We start from the raw sequence: 18,049 nt of genomic DNA, 5'->3' as shown, positions 1-18,049 counted from the left end.
AGGTTCCAGGCTTGTTTTGAATTTTCCTGCCACAGCCCTGGAACAACCTGTTTCTCAAAAGACCCCTGCTTCGTTTTAGTGGAAGATAATATTGAAAAATTAATCTTTATGTGCCATGCGTACTCACTGCTACTATGATGTATTAGGGTTCTCTTAGAGGGACAGAACTATTAGGATAACTATATAAAGGGGAGTTTATTAAGTGTTAATTTACACGATCACAAGGTCCCACAATAGACTGTCTGCAGGCCGAGGAGCAAGGAGAACCAGTCTGAGTCCCAAAACTGAAGAACTTGGAGTCCACCATTCGAGGGCGAGAACCATCCAGCACAGGAGAACTCAGACACAGGCTTGGAAGCTAGGCCCGTCTCTCTTTTCATGTTTTCCTGCCTGCTTTATATTTGCTGGAAGCCGATTAGATTGTGCCCACCAGATTAAGGGTGGGATCTGCCTTCCCCAGCCCACTGACTCAGATGTTAATCTCTTTTTGGCACCACCCATACAAACACACCCAGGATTAATACTTTGTATCATATCCTTCAATCTAATCAAGTTGACACTCAGTATTCACCGTCACAAGTGGTGTCATTACTAGTGAGGTGTCACTGTCTCTAGACTCTCTTAGTAAAAGGAAGAAAATGTTTTTGTTTATGTGTATAAATCTGTACAGTTTACACAAACATATTCCTACTCTTGTATCTGTGTATATTAAAAACCAAGAGTTACTGATGCCTCCAATTTTGATAAAAAACCAGTGTTCTCTCTATTCTGTTTCTGTCCATTCTCCAACGATTAGAAATCTGGCTCCAGTTATCTATCTACCGTAAGTGTATTGATTTGTTCAATCCTAGAATACAGATAAATTAGTTTCAAAATTGTTAACTGATACGGCCATAAAAAAAATGAGTACGGTGTCTGTTTAGGGTTCTTGTTTTTTCTTTAGTCTGAGTGTATATGGTCAAAATACTATATTCTAAATTTACATGGGTTATAATGTTCTTCATCTTTCTCTTCATCCTTCTCCCACCCCCATACCCATCTGCATTGTACATTTGAAATGAAGTTTGGTTGATTTGTTTCTATCTGTATTCCATGTAGGATTTTTACTCTACTTTTTGGATTTTTTAGTTGCATAATTGTACGTATTGATGGGGTACATGTGATAGTTTGATACATGCATAGACTGTGTAATGATCAAATCAGGGTGTTTATCCATCACCTCGAACATTTATCATTTCTTTGTATTAGGAACATTTCTAGTCTTCTCTTCTAGTGACTTTGAAATATACGGTATATGGTTGCTAACTATAGTCACTCTGCCCTGCTGTTAAAAACTAGGGCTTATTCCTTCTGTCTGTCAATAACTGTGCGCTTGAGCTCATTAGCCTGCCTCTCTTTATCCTCCCTCTCACACCAAAAAACAAATGCTTCCCAGCCTCTGGTGACTGTCATTCTACTCTTTACCTTCACAAGATAAACTTTTTTAGCTCCTTTCTATAAGTGAGAACATGCAGTATTTGCTTTTCAGTGCCTTGCTTATTCCACTTAACCTCCAGTTCCATCTGTGTTGCTGAAAATAACGATTTTATTATTTTTTATGGCCGAATAGTGTTCCATCGTGTTTAATATATACCAGTTTTCTTTGTTCTTCCATCGATGGACACTTAGGTTGATCTCATATCTGTGCTATTGTGAGTAATGCTACCGTAAACATGGGGGTGCAGGTGTATCTTTGAAATACTGATTTCTTTTCTTTGGATAAATGGCCAGTCGTAGAATTGCTGGGTCGACTCCTATCTCTCACTATATACAAAAATCAACTCAAAATGGATTAAAGACTTATATCTAAGACCCGAAACTATAAAACTACTTGAAGAAAACATAGAGGAAATGTTCCAAGACATTGATGTAGGCTAAGATTTTATGGCTAAGATCTCAAAAGCATAAGCAACAAAAATAAAATATCCCCATTTAAAAAATTTACTTTTGTGCCATTATTTTTTTACCCACTGTCCTACATATGAACATTTCATTTGTTTCCCGTATTTTGCAATTGCAGACAGTGCTTCAAAGAATAATCTCTTGTGTATGTATTTTCGTATTTTTTGAAGGTTACACTCAGGGTAAATTCCTACAACTTGAATTGCTCAGTCAAAAGATAAGTGTAGGTGTAATTTGTATTGTTGAATGTATATGTTTAGACATGACTAACGGTTATATGAAAAAATGCTCAGCATCGCCAGTCATCAGGAATGCAGATCCAGACAAAGATGTGTTATCATCTCACACCTGTTAGAAAGGCTGTCATCGAAAAGACAAAAGACAACAAATATTGACCAAGAATGTGTAGAAAAGGGAACCCTGGTTCACTGTTGGTTTGAATGTAAATTAGTATAGCTATTATGGAAAACAGTGTGGCAGCTGCTAAAAAAAAAATTAAAAATAGAACTGCCATGTGATCCAGCAAACTCATAACTAGGTATATATACAAGAGAAAAGAAATAATTATGTCAAAGAGACATCTGCATTCTCATGTTCATTGAAGCATTATTCACAATGGCCAAGACAGGGAGGAATCAACCTAAGGGTTCATCAGTGGACACATGGATAATGAAAATGTGGGGATGTATGTATGTGTGTCTGTGTGGATTCTTAATAGTATTCCACACATGTTTAGTGGAATACCATTAAGCCTTAAACATAAGGAAATCCTGTCATTTATGACAACATGGGTGAACTTGGAGGACATTATGTTAAATGTGATAAGCCAAGTACAGAAAGATGAATAATGCATGATCTCACTGAAATGGAGAATATAGAAGCAGAGAGTAGAATGGTGGTTACCAGAGCCTGAGGGTGGGGACCAGGGAGATTTGAGAGATGTTAGTCAAAAGACACAAAATTTCAGTGAGAAGGTATAAGTTCAGCTTAGCAGTTTTTCGACTTTATGATGGTGCCAAAGCACAATATATGTTGAGTAGAAACAGTATTTCAGATTTCGAATTTTGATCTTTCCTAGGCTAGCTGTACAATACTCTCTTGCAGCTTTCAGTCAGCCACACAGTCCAGAGAGTAAACGACTGATACTCTACCCTGTACCATGTTACCAGATGACTTTGCCCAACTGTAGGTTAATGTAAGTGTTCTGAGCATGTTTAAGGAGAGACTAGGCTACCTGAAAAGTAAGTTGGTATATTAAATACGTTTTAGACTTGTGATTATTTTCAACTTATGATGGATTTATCGGGACGTCACCTCATAAGTCAAGAAGCATTTGTATTGTATACTTGAAAATTGCTGAGAGAGTAGATTTTGTGTTCTTACCATAAAACATGATAACCATGTGAGGTGATGCATGTAGTAGCTCAATGTAGCCATTCTACAATGTGTACATATTTTAAAATACGTTGTACATCATAAATATGTACAGTTTTCACTTGTCAAGTAGGGAAAGGGATAAAAAGTTTATGTTTAGGATACATTCATGGAAGTGGGGTTGGTGAGTCAAAAGTAAATGCTGACATCGTTTCATTAAGTATTGTCACATTCTCCTTCAAGGTCTGTACCACCTTGCATGCCCTCATCGGTGAAAAAGAGTACCTGTTTCCCACATCCTTTCCAACAGAATGTGTTATTTTTAATTGTTGCTGATCTGATAGGTCAGAAATTTTATCACGGTGTAGTTTTAGTTTGTCTTTAATTATGAGTAACGTTAACCATCTCCTGGTATTTAAGAGCCATGCTTATATTTGTCTTTTGATGTTGCCTGTCCATGTCTGTTCTACCCGTTTTTCTGTAGTGCTCTTAATTTTTTCTGATTGTTTTTAAGAGTTCTTTATATATTGGAGATATTAGTCTTATTTTGCATGTATCTTCTCCCGGTTCATCAGTAGTCTTGATTTTGAAGAAATGCACTTCTTCATAAGTATGCAATTAGGTTAAATGTAAAAAGACATAGGAAAACAAGCAAACATTAATCTTTAAAATGCTAGAGTGTTTATGTTACTTTCAGCCAAAGTAGACTTTAGGACAGGGAATATTATCAGAGATAAAGAAGGACATTGTACAATTATGAAAGAGACAGTCCCCCAGGTAGATACAACAATCCCAAATTCTAATATTGGAGCTTTAAAGTACATGAAGAAAAAAAATGAATAAAACTAAGGGAACAAACCCACATTGATTACTGAAGATTTCAGCATTCATCTGTTCATAACTGATAAAATAGACGGAAAATCAGTAAGGGTGTAGATTTGAAGAACACTATTACGTAACTTGACCTAATAGGTATTTATTAAATACTACATCCACCAAGATCAGATTATATAGATTATACTGTCTGATTACAGCAAAATTAAATTAGAAATCGGTAACAATGAAAATCCAGATATTTTATAATTGGGAATTAAACCAGAAGCTTTTCAATACTCATGGGTTAAGAAAGAAATCATAAGGGATATTAGAAAATGCTTTGAAAACAAAAAGGTAACGTATCTTAGTCTACTTGCGCTAGACTGCCATAACAAAATACCATAAACTGGGTGGCTTAAACAATAGACATTTATTTTCTCACAGTCTGGAATCTGGAAGTCTGAAATCAGGGTGCCAGCATAGTCAGTTTACACTGAGATCTGTTTTCCTAGCTTGTAGGTGGCAGCCATTCCACTGTGTAACTCTCATGCCCTCTGGTGCGCATGTGTGCATGGGGACTTTCTGGTGTCCTTTTTTGTAAGGATACTAATCCCATTATATTAGGCCCCCCCCTTATAACCTCATTTAACCTTAATTGCCTGCTTATAGACCCTGTCTCCACATAATAGTCATAGTGGGGATTAGGGCTTCAATATGTGAATTTGGGAAGTGGGGGTGGTTGGGGGGAATTCAATTCATAGAACAACATACCAAGTTTTCTGGAATTTAGGCAAAGCAGTATTTAAATAGACATTTATAGCTTTAAAAGTTTATATCAGATAGAAGAAAAATTTTTAAATGAGCAATTTACATTTCCAGTTTAAGACATAGAGCATCAACTTCAAGTAGAAGAAAATAAAGGATATACTAGAGATCAATTAAATACAAAGTGGAAAAAAAATCAATGTAAACAAAAACTGATTCTTTGAGTCTAGCTAGATTGGTTAAGAAAATAAGGCAGACAAAATCAGTAATGAAATAGGGGATATCACTACAGATCTTATAAATATTCAAAGAATGAGAGAAATTATGAATCCCTTCATTCTCAAAAATTCAACAATTTAGATGAAGTGGTCAAATACTTGAAAGATACAAATTATTAAAACTCACTGAGAGAGAATAAGAAAATGAGTTTTTAAATATTTGTTAAAGACATAGAACTTACAATTTTAAACCTTTTCACAAAGAAAACTGCAGGCTCATATGCCTAAACTGGTGAATTCTATCAGACAACTAGTGAAAAAATACTAGTCTTACATAAACTCTTTTAGGAAAGAGAGGAATAGAATGTCCTTCCGTACACGTTTTGTGAGGTGATTATTGCAGGCATTACAAGAAAGCTAGAAGCTACATCTCTTCAAACATTTATTCAGAAATCTCTAACAGAATATTAGCAAATCAAATCCAGAAACGTATAACAAGGTAATGCATCATGACCAAAAGGGGTTTATCTTAGGAATGCAAGATTAATATTTGAAAACAAGATAATTTTTCTTAACAAAATTTCAAAAACTTTTGTAATTATTTGAATAGATGTAGAAAAAGCCTGTGGCAACATTCAGCATCTGTTCAGCACACGAAGAATAGAAAAGAATGTCTTTAACCTGATAAGGAGTATCTATGGAAAAATAACACTTAACATGATACTAATGGTACAAGATTGAATGCTTTCTTTCTAAGATTGGGAAAGTGGCAAGGATGTCCACTTTCATCACTTACATTAAACATGGTACTGGATGGTAGTAGTCATTACATTAAGACAAGAAGCAGAGGTAAGAGCCATCAGATTGGAAAGGAAGAACAAAAAGGATTTTGTCTACAAACCATGTGATTGTGTGGATAGAAAGTCCTAAGGAATATACCAAAAAGTAATACAGTCAATAATCAGAAGTAACTGATTTCTTCATAACAAGTACAAAAGTAAAATGTTGTAGAAAAATGTCATTTACAGTATCATAAATCATTGCATACCTTGGGATAAATTTAACAGAACAGTGTTGAGACCTGTGCACTGAAAACTGTAATGTAGTAGAGTAATTAAAGAACTCCTAGATATATTGAGAAAGATCCTGCGTTCATGGATTGGAAGATTGTGAAGATAATTCTCCCCAGATCGGTTTTAGATTAACCAATTCCAATAGAAATTTCATCAGACAGGTTTTTTTTTTTTTTTTACAAATTGATAAGCTGCTTTTCAAGATTAGATGGAAAATGTTAAGCATCTAGAATAGAGCAAACAAGTTTTAAAAAGAATAAACAAATTAGAAGATTTAAACTACATGTTTTGAAGATGCAGTTTAAAACTTCTTGTCTATATGTGCCAAGGTAATTCAGTGACACAAGAATACTCTTTTTCAGCAGGGGTTACAATCCTAGTCTCTGATGACACAGACTTTAAACCAACAAAGATCAAAAGAGACAAAGAAGAGCATTACATAATGGTAAAGGGATCAGTGCAACAAGAAGAGCTAACTGTCCTAAATACATATGCACCCAGTACAGGAGCACCCAGATTGATAAAGCAAGTTCTGACAGACCTACAAAGAGACTTAGACTCCCACACAATAACAGTGGGAGACTTTTAACACCCACTGCTAATATTAGTCAACGAGACAGAAAATTAACAAGGATATTCAGGACTTGAACTTAGCTCTGGACCAAGCGAACCTAATAGACATCTGCAGAAATCTCCACCCCAATCAACAGAATATACATTCTTCTCAGCACCACATCACACTTACTCTAAAATTGACCACATAATTAGAAGTAAAACACTCCTCAGCAATTGCAAAAGAACAGAAATCGTAACACTTTCTCAGACCACAGTGCAATCAAATTAGAACTCAGGATTAAGAAACTCACTCAGAACCGCACAACTACATGGAAACTGAACAACCAGCTCCTGAAGGACTACTGGGTGAATAACGAAATGAAGGCAAAAGTAAAGATGTTCTTTGAAACCATTGAGAACAAAGACACAAAGTACCAGAATCTCTGGGACACATTTAAAGCAGTGTGCAGAGGGAAATTTATAGCACTAAATGCTCACAAGAGAAAGTAGGAAAGATCTAAAATCGACACCATAACATCAAAATTAAAAGAAGTAGAGAAGCAAAAGCAAACAAATTCAAAATCTAGCAGAAGACAAGAAAAAACCAAGATCAGAGCAGAAATGAAGGAGATAGAGACACAAAAAAAATCCTTCAAAAAATAAATGAATCCAGGAGCTGGGTTTTTGAAAAGATCAACAAAATAGATCACTAGCCAGACTAATAAAGAAGAGAGAAGAATCAAATCGATGCAATAAAAAATGATATAGGGGATATCACCACTTATCCCACAGAAATACAAACTACCATCAGAGAATACTATAAACACCTCTACGCAAATAAACTAGAAAATCTAGAAGAAATTGATAAATTCCTGAACACATACACCCTTGCAAGACTAAACCAGGAAAAGGTTGAATCCCTGAATAGACTAATAACAAGTTCTGAAATTGAGGCAGTAATTAATAGCCTACCAACCAAAAAAAGTTCAGGACCAGACAGATTCACAGCCAAATTCTTTCAGAGGTACAAAGAGGAGCTGGTACCATTTCTTCTGAAACTATTCCAATTAACAGAAAAAGAGGAAATCCTCCCTAACTCATTTTATGAGGCCAGCATCATCCTGATCCAAAACCTGGCAGAGACACAAAAAAAGAAAATTTCAGGCCAATATCCCTGATGAACACCGATATGAAAATTCTCAATAAAATACTGGCAACCTGAACAGCACATCAAAAAGCTTACCCACCACGACCAAGTTGGCTTAATCCCTGGGATGCAAGGCTGGTTCAACATATGCAAATCAATAAACATAATCCATCACATAAACAGAACCAATGACAAAAACCACATGATTCTCTCAATAGATGCAGAAAAGGCCTTTGACAAAATTCAACATCCCTTCATGCTAAAAACTGTCAATAAACTAGGTATTGATGGAATGTATCTTAAACTAATAAGAGCTATTTATGACAGACCCACAGCCAGTGTCATACTGAATGGGCAAAAACAAAGCATTCCCTTTGAAAACTGGCACAAGACAAGGATGCCTTGTCTCACCACCCCTATTCAACATAGTATTGGAAGTTCTGGCCAGGGAAATCAAGCAAGAGAAAGCAAGAAAGGGTATTCAGATAGGAAAGGAGGAAGTCAAATTGTCTCTGTTTGCAGATGACATGATTGTATATTTAGAAAACCCCACCGTCTCAGCCCAAAATCTCCTTAAGCTGATAAGCAACTTCAGCAAAGTCTCAGGATACAAAATCAGTGTGTAGAAATCAGAAGCGTTCCTATACACCAATAACAGAGAGCCAAATCATGAGTAACTCTCATTCATAATTGCTACAAAGAACAAAATACCTAGGAATCCAACTTACAAGGGATATGAAGGATCTCTTCAAGGAGAACAACAAACCACTGCTCAATGAAATAAAAGAGGACAGAAATAAATGGAAGAACATTCCATTTTCATGGATAGGAAGAATCAATATCGTGCAAATGGCCATACTGCCCAAAGTAATCTATAGATTCAATGCTGTCCCCATCAAGCTACTGTTGACTTTCCTCACACAATTGGAAAAAGCTACTTTAAACTTCATATAGAACCACAAAAGAGCCCACGTAGCCAAGACAACTCTAAGCAAAAAGAACAAGGCTGGAGGCATCACACTACCTGAACCTGACTTCAAACTATACTACGAGGCTGCAGTAACCAAAACAGCATGGTACTGGTACCAAAACATACATAAACCAGTGGAACAGAAGAGAGACCAGAACAGAAATAACACCACACATCTACAACCATCTGATCTTTTACAAACCTGACAAAAACAAGCAATGGAGAAAGGATTCCCTATGTAATAAATGGTGTTGGGAAAACTGGCCAGCCATATGCAGAAAAAAACTGGACCCCTTCCTTACACCTTATACAAAAATTAACTCAAGATGGATTAAAGACTTAAAAGTAAGACCTAAAACCATAAAAATCCTAGAAGAAAACTTAGGCAATAACATTCAGGACATAGCCGTGGGCGAAGACTTCATGTCTAAAACACCGAAAGCAATGGCAACAAAAGCCAAAATTGACACATGGAATCTAATTAAAGAGTTTCTGCAAAGCAAAAGAAACTATCATCAGAGTGAACAGGCAACATACAGAATGGGAGAAAAGTTTTGCAATCTATGTGACAAAGGGCTAATATCCAGAATCCACAATGAATTTAAATTTACAAGAAAAAACCAACCCCATCAAAAAGTGGGCGAAGACTGTAAACAGACACTTCTTAAAAGAAGACATTTATGCAGCCAACAAACATGAAAAAAAGCTCATCACTGGTCATTAGAGAAATGCAAATCAAAACCACAATGAGATACCATCTCATGCCAGTTAGAATGTTGATCATTAAAAAGTCAGGAAACGGGCGGGGCGCGGTGGCTCAAGCCTTTAATCCCAGCACTTTGGGAGGCCAAGACAGGCGGATCACGAGGTCAGGAGATTGAGGCCATCCTGGTTAACACAGTGAAACCCCGTCTCTACTAAAAAATACAAAAAAAAAAAAAACTAACCGGGCGACATGGCGGGCGCCTATAGTCCCAGCTACTCCAGAGGCTGAGGAAGGAGAATGGCATAAACCCAGGAGGCGGAGCTTGCAGTGAGCTGAGATCCGGCCACTGCACTCCAGCCTGGGTGACAGAGCCAGACTCCGTCTCAAAAAAAAAAAAAAAAAAAAAGTCAGGAAACGACAGATGCTGGAGAGGATGTGGAGAAATAGGAACACTGTTACACTGTTGAGGAATGTATATTAGTTCAGCCATTGTGGAAGACAGTATGGTGATTCTCCAGGGACCTAGAACTAGAAATACCATTTGACCCAGCAATCCCATTATTGGGTATGTACCCAAAGGGCTATAAATCATTCTATAAAGACACATACACACGTGTTTATTACAGCACTATTCACAATAGCAAAGACTTGGAGCCAACCCAAATGTCCATCAATGATAGACTGGATAAAGAAAATGTGGCACATATACAACATGGAATACTGTGCAGCCATAAAAAAGGATGAGTTCATGTCCTTTGAAGGGACATGGATGAAGCTGGAAACCATCATTCTTAGCAAACTAACACAAGAACAGAAAACCAAACACCACATGTTCTCACTCACAAGTGGGAGTTGAACAATGAGAACACATGGACATATAGAGGGGAACATCACACGCTGGGGCTTGTCGGGGGTTGGGCAGCTAGGGGAGGGATAGCATTAGGAGAAATACCTAATATAGGTGATAGGTTGATGGGTGCAGCAAATCACCATGGCATGTGTATACCTATGTAACAAAACTGCACGTTCTGCACATGTACCCCAGAACTTAAAGGATAAAAAAAAATCTTTTTCAGCAAAGGATACTAGGCCTACTGGATATTTACAGAGAAAGAAAAAGTGAACTTTAATCTTTTAACTCACACCATCGCCATAATTAACTTAAAATGGACAATAATAAATAGGCTCATATCTAAAAGTTAAAGGTGTAAAACTTTTAGAATAAAACCAATCTTTTCATAGAAATATTTGCAAACTGGACAAAGTTTTAAAATACCAGAAACACATACCATGAAAGAAAAAATGAGGCTGGGCACAGTGGTTCACACCTATAATTCTAACACTTCAGGATGCTACGGTGGGAGGATCACTTGAGACTAGGAGTTTTGAAACTAGCCTGGGGAACATAGTGAGACCTGTATCTACAAAAAGTAATAATAAATTAGCTAGTTGTGGTGGTGTGTGCCTATACTCCCAGCTACTTGGGAGGATGAGGCCAGAGGGTGGCTTGAGCCCAGGAGGTCAAGACTGCAGTGACCCATGATTGGACCACTAACTGCACTCCAGCATGGGCGACAGAGTCAGACCCTATCTCAAAAAAGAACAAATCATCATTTCGACCTCATCAGAATTAAAAACTTAGGCTTTTCAAAAGAAACCATTAATAAAAGGAAAAGGTAAACCAGGACCAGGGTAAAAATATTTGCAGCACATAACAGAGAACTCTTAAAACTGAATAATGAGGCCGGGCGCGGTGGCTCATGCCTGTAATCCCAGCACTTTGGGAGGCCGAGGCGGGCGGATCACAAGGTCAGGAGATCGAGACCATGGTGAAACCCCGTCTCTACTAAAAATACAAAAAATTAGCCGGGCGCGGTGCCAGGCGCCTGTAGTCCCAGCTACTCAGGAGGCTGAGGCTGGAGAATGGCGTGAACCCGGGAGGCGGAGCTTGCAGTGAGCCGAGATCACGCCACTGCACTCCAGCGTGGGCGACAGAGCGAGACTCTGCCTCAAAAAAAAAACAAAAAAAACAAAAAAAATCTGAATAATGAGACAGACATCCCAGTTAAAAAAACTTTCCACAGACATTTACAAAAGAAGGTACCTAATTGTGCACCAAGTAAATGGAAAGATGATCAACATTATTCATCATTAGGGAAATGCAAATTAAAACTAAAAATGCATTTATGGGAGAATATATATAATATAGGAAAAGTCCTATTCATTTCTTTTAAGTTACTGTTTATTTAGCTGGCTCTTTAATAAAAATCATATTTGACATCAATTTAAACTGCTGGTGACTTTGATAGTTTTACTAAAGCACTTCCCCCCCACTTATTTGTGGCTCTGATGTTTGTGGATCAAGATGCAAAATAGTGGCTCCTAAATGTGAGGGTGCTTAAAAATGCAGGTTTCTGGGGTCCATTCTGCGTACAAGGAATTAGATTCTGGAGGTGGGGCCCTAGAATCTGCATTTCCACAAGCATTGTAGGTGTTTATGATGCAGATACATCACAAACAATTGTTTTAAAAAATGCTGGGCCAAAGAGTATCTGTTGTTTAGGTAGTAGTTGATCCTAGGAAAGCATTTGAAACTCCCAGAGACCCAAGAAGCCCATATGTCTGATTTGGGAGTTTCCTGCTCAACTTTGACCTGACAGTTCAACAAGCAGCACGACCATTTCCCGCAAGAGTTCTTGTGTCTCTTCAGCTGTTTCCTAGCTTGAAATCAGAAAATAGTCTTCATTCATCTCCATATAAATAAGATTTTAGTGAAAATTTATTAAACCAATTGAATTGAGACTTCAGAACATATATAATCATTGCAGAAAGCATAAAATAATGCCATATACTATCATAATGTCTCAGATTTTGTTGCTTTGAAATTGTCAAAGGGTGAGCCCGGCACACTGGCGTGCTACACCTGTAGTCCCAGCTACTCAGGAGACCAGCTTGGGCAACACAATGAGACCCCTGTCTCTCAAAAATAATAATAGTAATAATTTTAAAAATCAGGAAAAAAAACTACAATGACATTAGCAAAGGCTACCATTCTTTATATTGCAACTTCCCCCGTTTGTCAACGTTACATATTTGCAGACATTTGCTTTCTGTTAATAAAGCACTAAACAATGCCTTGCCCTTTCTAAATAAACATGGGTAGCAACCATTTGAATCAGCTGTGGAGACATGACAGCTGTGTTACTGCATTTTTGGTTTGGTTAACATAGGATTGTACCTGTGTCAGCTTGTATTGTACCCACTCGGGTATTAAACTGTTCCTTAGATATAGCTCTGCTTTTGTTTTGAAAATATGCTTTTATTTATGAGGGAATCATATTTGATGTACTGTTTCCTCTGTCTCATTCTGTGAGCACTTTGTAAATATCACAGTACAGTTGCTGGACATCACATCTTTGAAGCATTTTACAGGAGATCTTAGCACAAGACATAAAAAATAAAATATAAGGATTTGAAAGGAGGAATCAAATTGTTACTTGCAGATGATTTGTCTGCAGCGATCATCCGAGATAGTGCTCATTTTGGCAGCACATGTAGCAACAGCGGAAAATCAGGGGAGAATCTAAACAATTAGAATTAAACTCACCAAGGTAACTAAGATCAGTATGTGATAATCAGTAACTTTTTAATACAAACAATATCCATGACATCTCCATCTAGATAAGACATCTGAATTTAAATGTCTAAAACAATACCCTTGAAAATCTACCTCTTCCCACTTCCAACCCATTCCTCCCACGTCATGACTGTGTATCCAGTGCAAATCTTAGAATGAGTTACCTTTGATCCCTCAAAATCAATCCATCAGCACAACCAGTTTTCTCAAGCTTCCAAATATATTTAGAAACCAGCCACTGCTCGCTACTTTCCCTTGTAGCCACCCTGGATTGTAGCTGCCATTGCCAGTTGCCTGGAGCACTCCAGGACTTCCCTGCTTCCCACTGTTGGGCTCCTACAGGAACTTCCTTGGTTCTTCACAAAGTAACCAGAATTAACCTTTTAATATGTGTCAGATCATGCTACTCCTTGCTCAAAAACACTGTAGTTTGTTACACTGAGAGTAATCCATGCTCCTACAAGGAGACCTGGCTCTTGTACCTGTGAGCTCAGCTCCTACCTCCTACTCCTCCCTCACTGCACAATGGTCACTGAAGCCTCCTTGTTCAACTCACCAAATACATTCCTAACTTTCTTCCCCTAGATCTCTGCCGTTCAGGTCTTGGCGCTAGTGTCCCTCCTCAGAGAGGCATTTTTGGTGTTTGATTTTTCTTTATACACACATCTTCACCTAATATATTCAACTTCTGATCCCCCGACTAGGATGTTAGTGCTATGACAGCAGGCGCTTTTCTTTATTCCCCACTGTAGCCCCAGCCAGTAGACAGTCCCTGGCACGTAGTACACATTCATACATTTGTATTCAGTGGATGGGGTATATACTTTTTTTACCCCACCTGGCCACTTTAGACATTTCCGTTTGTAATTTGCAGAACAGCCTCTTGGCTCTGTGAGAGAAAAACACTGTCTTAATCTCCTTTTTCCCCAACATCTAAACAGTCCATGTAATTAATATATAGGAATTATATATTATATGTAGGAATATATGTTACATTATAGAAATATATATTATATAGGAATATAATATTTTATAGGAATTAATGACATATGGTTATGCCTTATGCTTTATTTTTACTTTATTAAGATTTATGGAAATTTGAGTTTCATGCTAATAAAACTGATGAGCTGAGGAGCATCTCTTGTTTTAAAGGAGCCAAAGAGTAGTGCTGTTACATCACGTCTAAGAAGGGCAGAAAGCAAGAAGGAATAGATGCTGACTCTGTGTTGCAAGGAATTGTGCCTTCGTTTCCCGGTGTCTTCAGTTTCGTTCTTTAGTAAAGTGCGATCTTACATTTGGTGCTTGCTTGCTTTTTTGTTGTTGTTGTTGTCTTTTCTGTTCAACATATGCAGAGGGGTTCTCAAGCTACACAAAAGAATATTCTAAATTGGTAGGGCTAAAAACATGTTTGGATTTTATTACCTTCAGCTAAATTATTCCACTACTCAGATTATTTAATCTTTATAGAATTGAATTAAAGCCAAATTTCCTCCATATTGTAAATGTCCTTGTCTATTTCTAATTATTTCCTATCCTAGATATTTCCTCTGATTTCTGAATCCTGAATGAAATTACTATATCATTTCAAAGATTATGTTACTATGAATTTCAGTGATGATGGAAATAAAGTAGCCTCACAAAATGGGTTTTGCTCTGACATCATTTCTTAGGACAAAAACATCAAAATCTACTATTCTGAAACTTAGTGGCTGACTGAATTTCTGACTTTCTCAGTACATAAACACTTTAGGCGTGTGAACTACCTCCCCCCTCACCAAAGGTCATTTATGTTTTATATCAGTGTCAGCCTCTGATGATATCTGAGCTTTGCTATTCGGAAATCTGTTTTATTGAGAAGTTCTGGTATCAGGTGGGTTAGTTAGAAGAGGCTACTGAAATATTGAGGCCAGGACAGCAGAGATCATTTCTAGTGTATTCCAAACTTTCAGATGAAATAGATTTATCAGTTCTTGGAAATTTCTATCTCAAATTCATTTTTGTTTAGTCCTTTGCCACTCTAGTTACAATATGATTGTGATTTTTGCCTTCATATATTGTCTGCTAAATGTATGTTGTTGTATTAACTCTTTATTCATCATACATGTGTCAAAAAATCCAAGTGACCTACTGAAGTATATCGTTACCAATTATAACAACCAAATAAATTCAACATTCAGTCTGCCCGAGCATTTTCTATTTTCATATCCTTTGAAGAAGAAAAATACTCCCACTTTTTCATTTTCTAAAACACAGTCTTTATTGGTTTCCACTAATATAAAAAGTAATATATTTCTGATAGATGGTTAGAGCCAATTTTTCTTTAAAAATGCATTGTTAGGACCAAAGTCAACTGCCTGGATACGGTTTGGGGAAACATCTATTTTGAAGAATTGCTTCTTATGTTGTTTTCTTTTTATTCACAGTATATCTCTCTACCGGGGGAATTGCAGGCCCATACGATTTGAGCCACCAATGCTGGATTTCCATGAACAGTAAGTTTAAAATTTTTGGATTTCCCATTAAACTATTATATGTATTTGACATGCATTTGTCTTGTCTTTTACCTGTGTTATATCTATATGGGAAAGTTACATGTTCTAGTCATCAGGAAAACAAATGATACTGAATGCAGTTTGAAAATGGGAAGCAAGTATCTATTAGGAGTCTAACATATAATATTTTAGGAGTCTAACATACAGTGTTTTTAAAGCTTGAAAAATACTCTCATGTTGTAGTCTCTGGTTCAGAGAGTCTTTGGAAATGGCAAAGAACTTACCGTTAGCTGTTTTGATTAGCACTTCAGTTTCACTTTTACTATTTAAAAATCTTCTTGTGAATAAAATATATTCTATTTGTTTAATATATGTGCTTTGAATATACAAGCTCTTACACATCACCAAATAGTAGTATCACCAACCCAAAATGGCAAGTAAAAGCAAATGCACAGACAGACATGGTTCAGTCGCAGAACTGCCTTGATGAGCTAAGCAAACCACTGCACACCCTCCCCCAAGCAGGAGAGACCCCCTAGCCTCTAAGCAGCTAATACAGCCAAGGGCCAGCAAAGCAGCTACATGCCTGCGCTCAGCACCTAAGAAAGAGCCCCACAGTGTTCCCCCAAGATACTTCCTTGGCCTGCCCAGTGGCCCTGCACCTGAAATCAGGGCCTGAAAAACAGCCCTGTGGCCAGCCACCAGCAGACACGCCTCCATACCAGCTGAGCAGCTCTGTGCCTGTGTCTCAGGCCTAAGAAATAGCCCTTTGGGTCGCCCCTAGCAAACATGTCCCCACGCCAGCCAAGCAGCCTTGTGCTCACATCCTGGACCTGAGAAACAGCTGCATAGGCTGCCCCTGGCAGACACATCCTCAGGCCAGCTGAGCAGACTTGCACCTGTGTCCTGGACCTGAGAAACAGCCCCATAGGCTGCCCCTGGCAGACACGCTTCACAGCCATCTAAACACCCATGTGTCTGCTCCCCCACCCTGAGAAACAGCCCCATGGGCCACCCCAAGCCAACGACACCCAAGCCATCTGAGAAGCCATGAGACTGCATCCCAAGCCTGGAAAACAGCCCTGTGGGCCATCCCTGGCAAACACACTCCCAGTTCAGCTGAGCAACCTCAGTGGGCTCCCAAATGTCCCTTCACAGATTCTCCAAAAAGAGTTTTTTCATCCTGCTGAGTCAAAAGAAAATTTTAACTCTGTGACATAAATCCACACATCACAAAGCAGTTTCACAGATAGCTAGGCCTGAGAAACAGCCCTTTGGGCTGCTCCTGGCAGGCATACTCCCATGCCATTGAACTAAACACGTGCTTGTGCTCCTGCCCAGGGTAACAGCCCTGTGGTGTAGAGCCAGACCCTAAGTTGGCTAGAGTCCAAGCTGTCTAACCCACTGTATGGATGCACACATCCCTGACCTGAGAAAGCCTTGTGAGCCCACCCTCAACAAAGCTGCACCACGCCACCACAGACTCTCTCAGCCTAGGCTACTGAGATACTTGCACACGTCAAGTGTGACTCACAACTGAGGAAAGTACACAGAGACTACACTACAGTGCCCACCTAGACACAGATGCACCAAAGCCAATGCACCCCATCAATCTGACACTCCAAGACCCATTTATACAAATAAGTCTTTTCCTGTGAAATGTACTCCATAAAATTGGAAGAAATGACTTTTCTACCAGATATATAGAAATCAACATGGGGACACATCAAATGTAGAAAAGGAAATATGACACCTCCAAAGGAAAACAGTAATTCTCAGTAACAGACCCCAGTCATAAGAAAATATAAATGCCAGAAAAAGAATTCAAAATAATCTTAAAGAATCTCAATGAGATATAAGAAAACACACAGTTCAGCAAAATCAAGAAAACAATTTATGATTTGAATAAGAAATTCTACAAAGAGATAGGTAACATAAAAAAGAACCAAACAAATCCTACAGCGGAAGAATTCAATGAGTGAAATAAAAAATACAATCAAGAGCTTCAACAACAGACTAAACCAAGCAGAAGAAGGAATTTCTGAACTTGAAGACAGATCTTTTGAAATAACAGAGGCAGACAAAAAAAGAAGAAAGGGTGAAGAAAGCCTACAGGATGTATTATTGTATACCATGAAGTGAGCAATGTGATCATTCCAGAAGGAGAAGAGAAAGGAGAAAAGTGTAGGAAATATACTTAATGAAATAGTAGCTGAAAACTTCCCAAGTCTTGAAATTCAAGATGAACATCCAGGTCCAATAAACTCAAAGAATTACAATTAGAGTCAGCCCAAACAGGTTATCTCTGAGGCACATTATAGTCAAATTACCAGATGTTAAAGGCGAAGAATTCTA

At 38.0% G+C, this 18,049-nt stretch overlaps 1 protein-coding gene across 2 annotated transcripts in view; it reads left to right on the top strand.

Annotated features, from left to right (window-relative positions):
- The window catches only part of TMEM131 (transmembrane protein 131), a 250,769-nt gene that overhangs the window by 97,704 nt on the left and 135,016 nt on the right, over positions 1-18,049 (top strand). For both annotated transcript variants that reach the window (XM_033238933.1, XM_033238932.1), the window contains exon 4: positions 15,626-15,694. In XM_033238933.1, coding sequence (XP_033094824.1) covers positions 15,626-15,694 — 69 coding nt within the window. The remainder of the gene's footprint in view (positions 1-15,625; positions 15,695-18,049) is intronic.

The sequence above is a fragment of the Trachypithecus francoisi genome, unplaced genomic scaffold (assembly GCF_009764315.1).
Source record: "Trachypithecus francoisi isolate TF-2019V2 unplaced genomic scaffold, Tfra_2.0 Lachesis_group17, whole genome shotgun sequence".
In the NCBI taxonomy this organism is placed as follows: domain Eukaryota; kingdom Metazoa; phylum Chordata; class Mammalia; order Primates; family Cercopithecidae; genus Trachypithecus; species Trachypithecus francoisi.
This window is presented reverse-complemented; position numbering and strand designations above follow the sequence as displayed.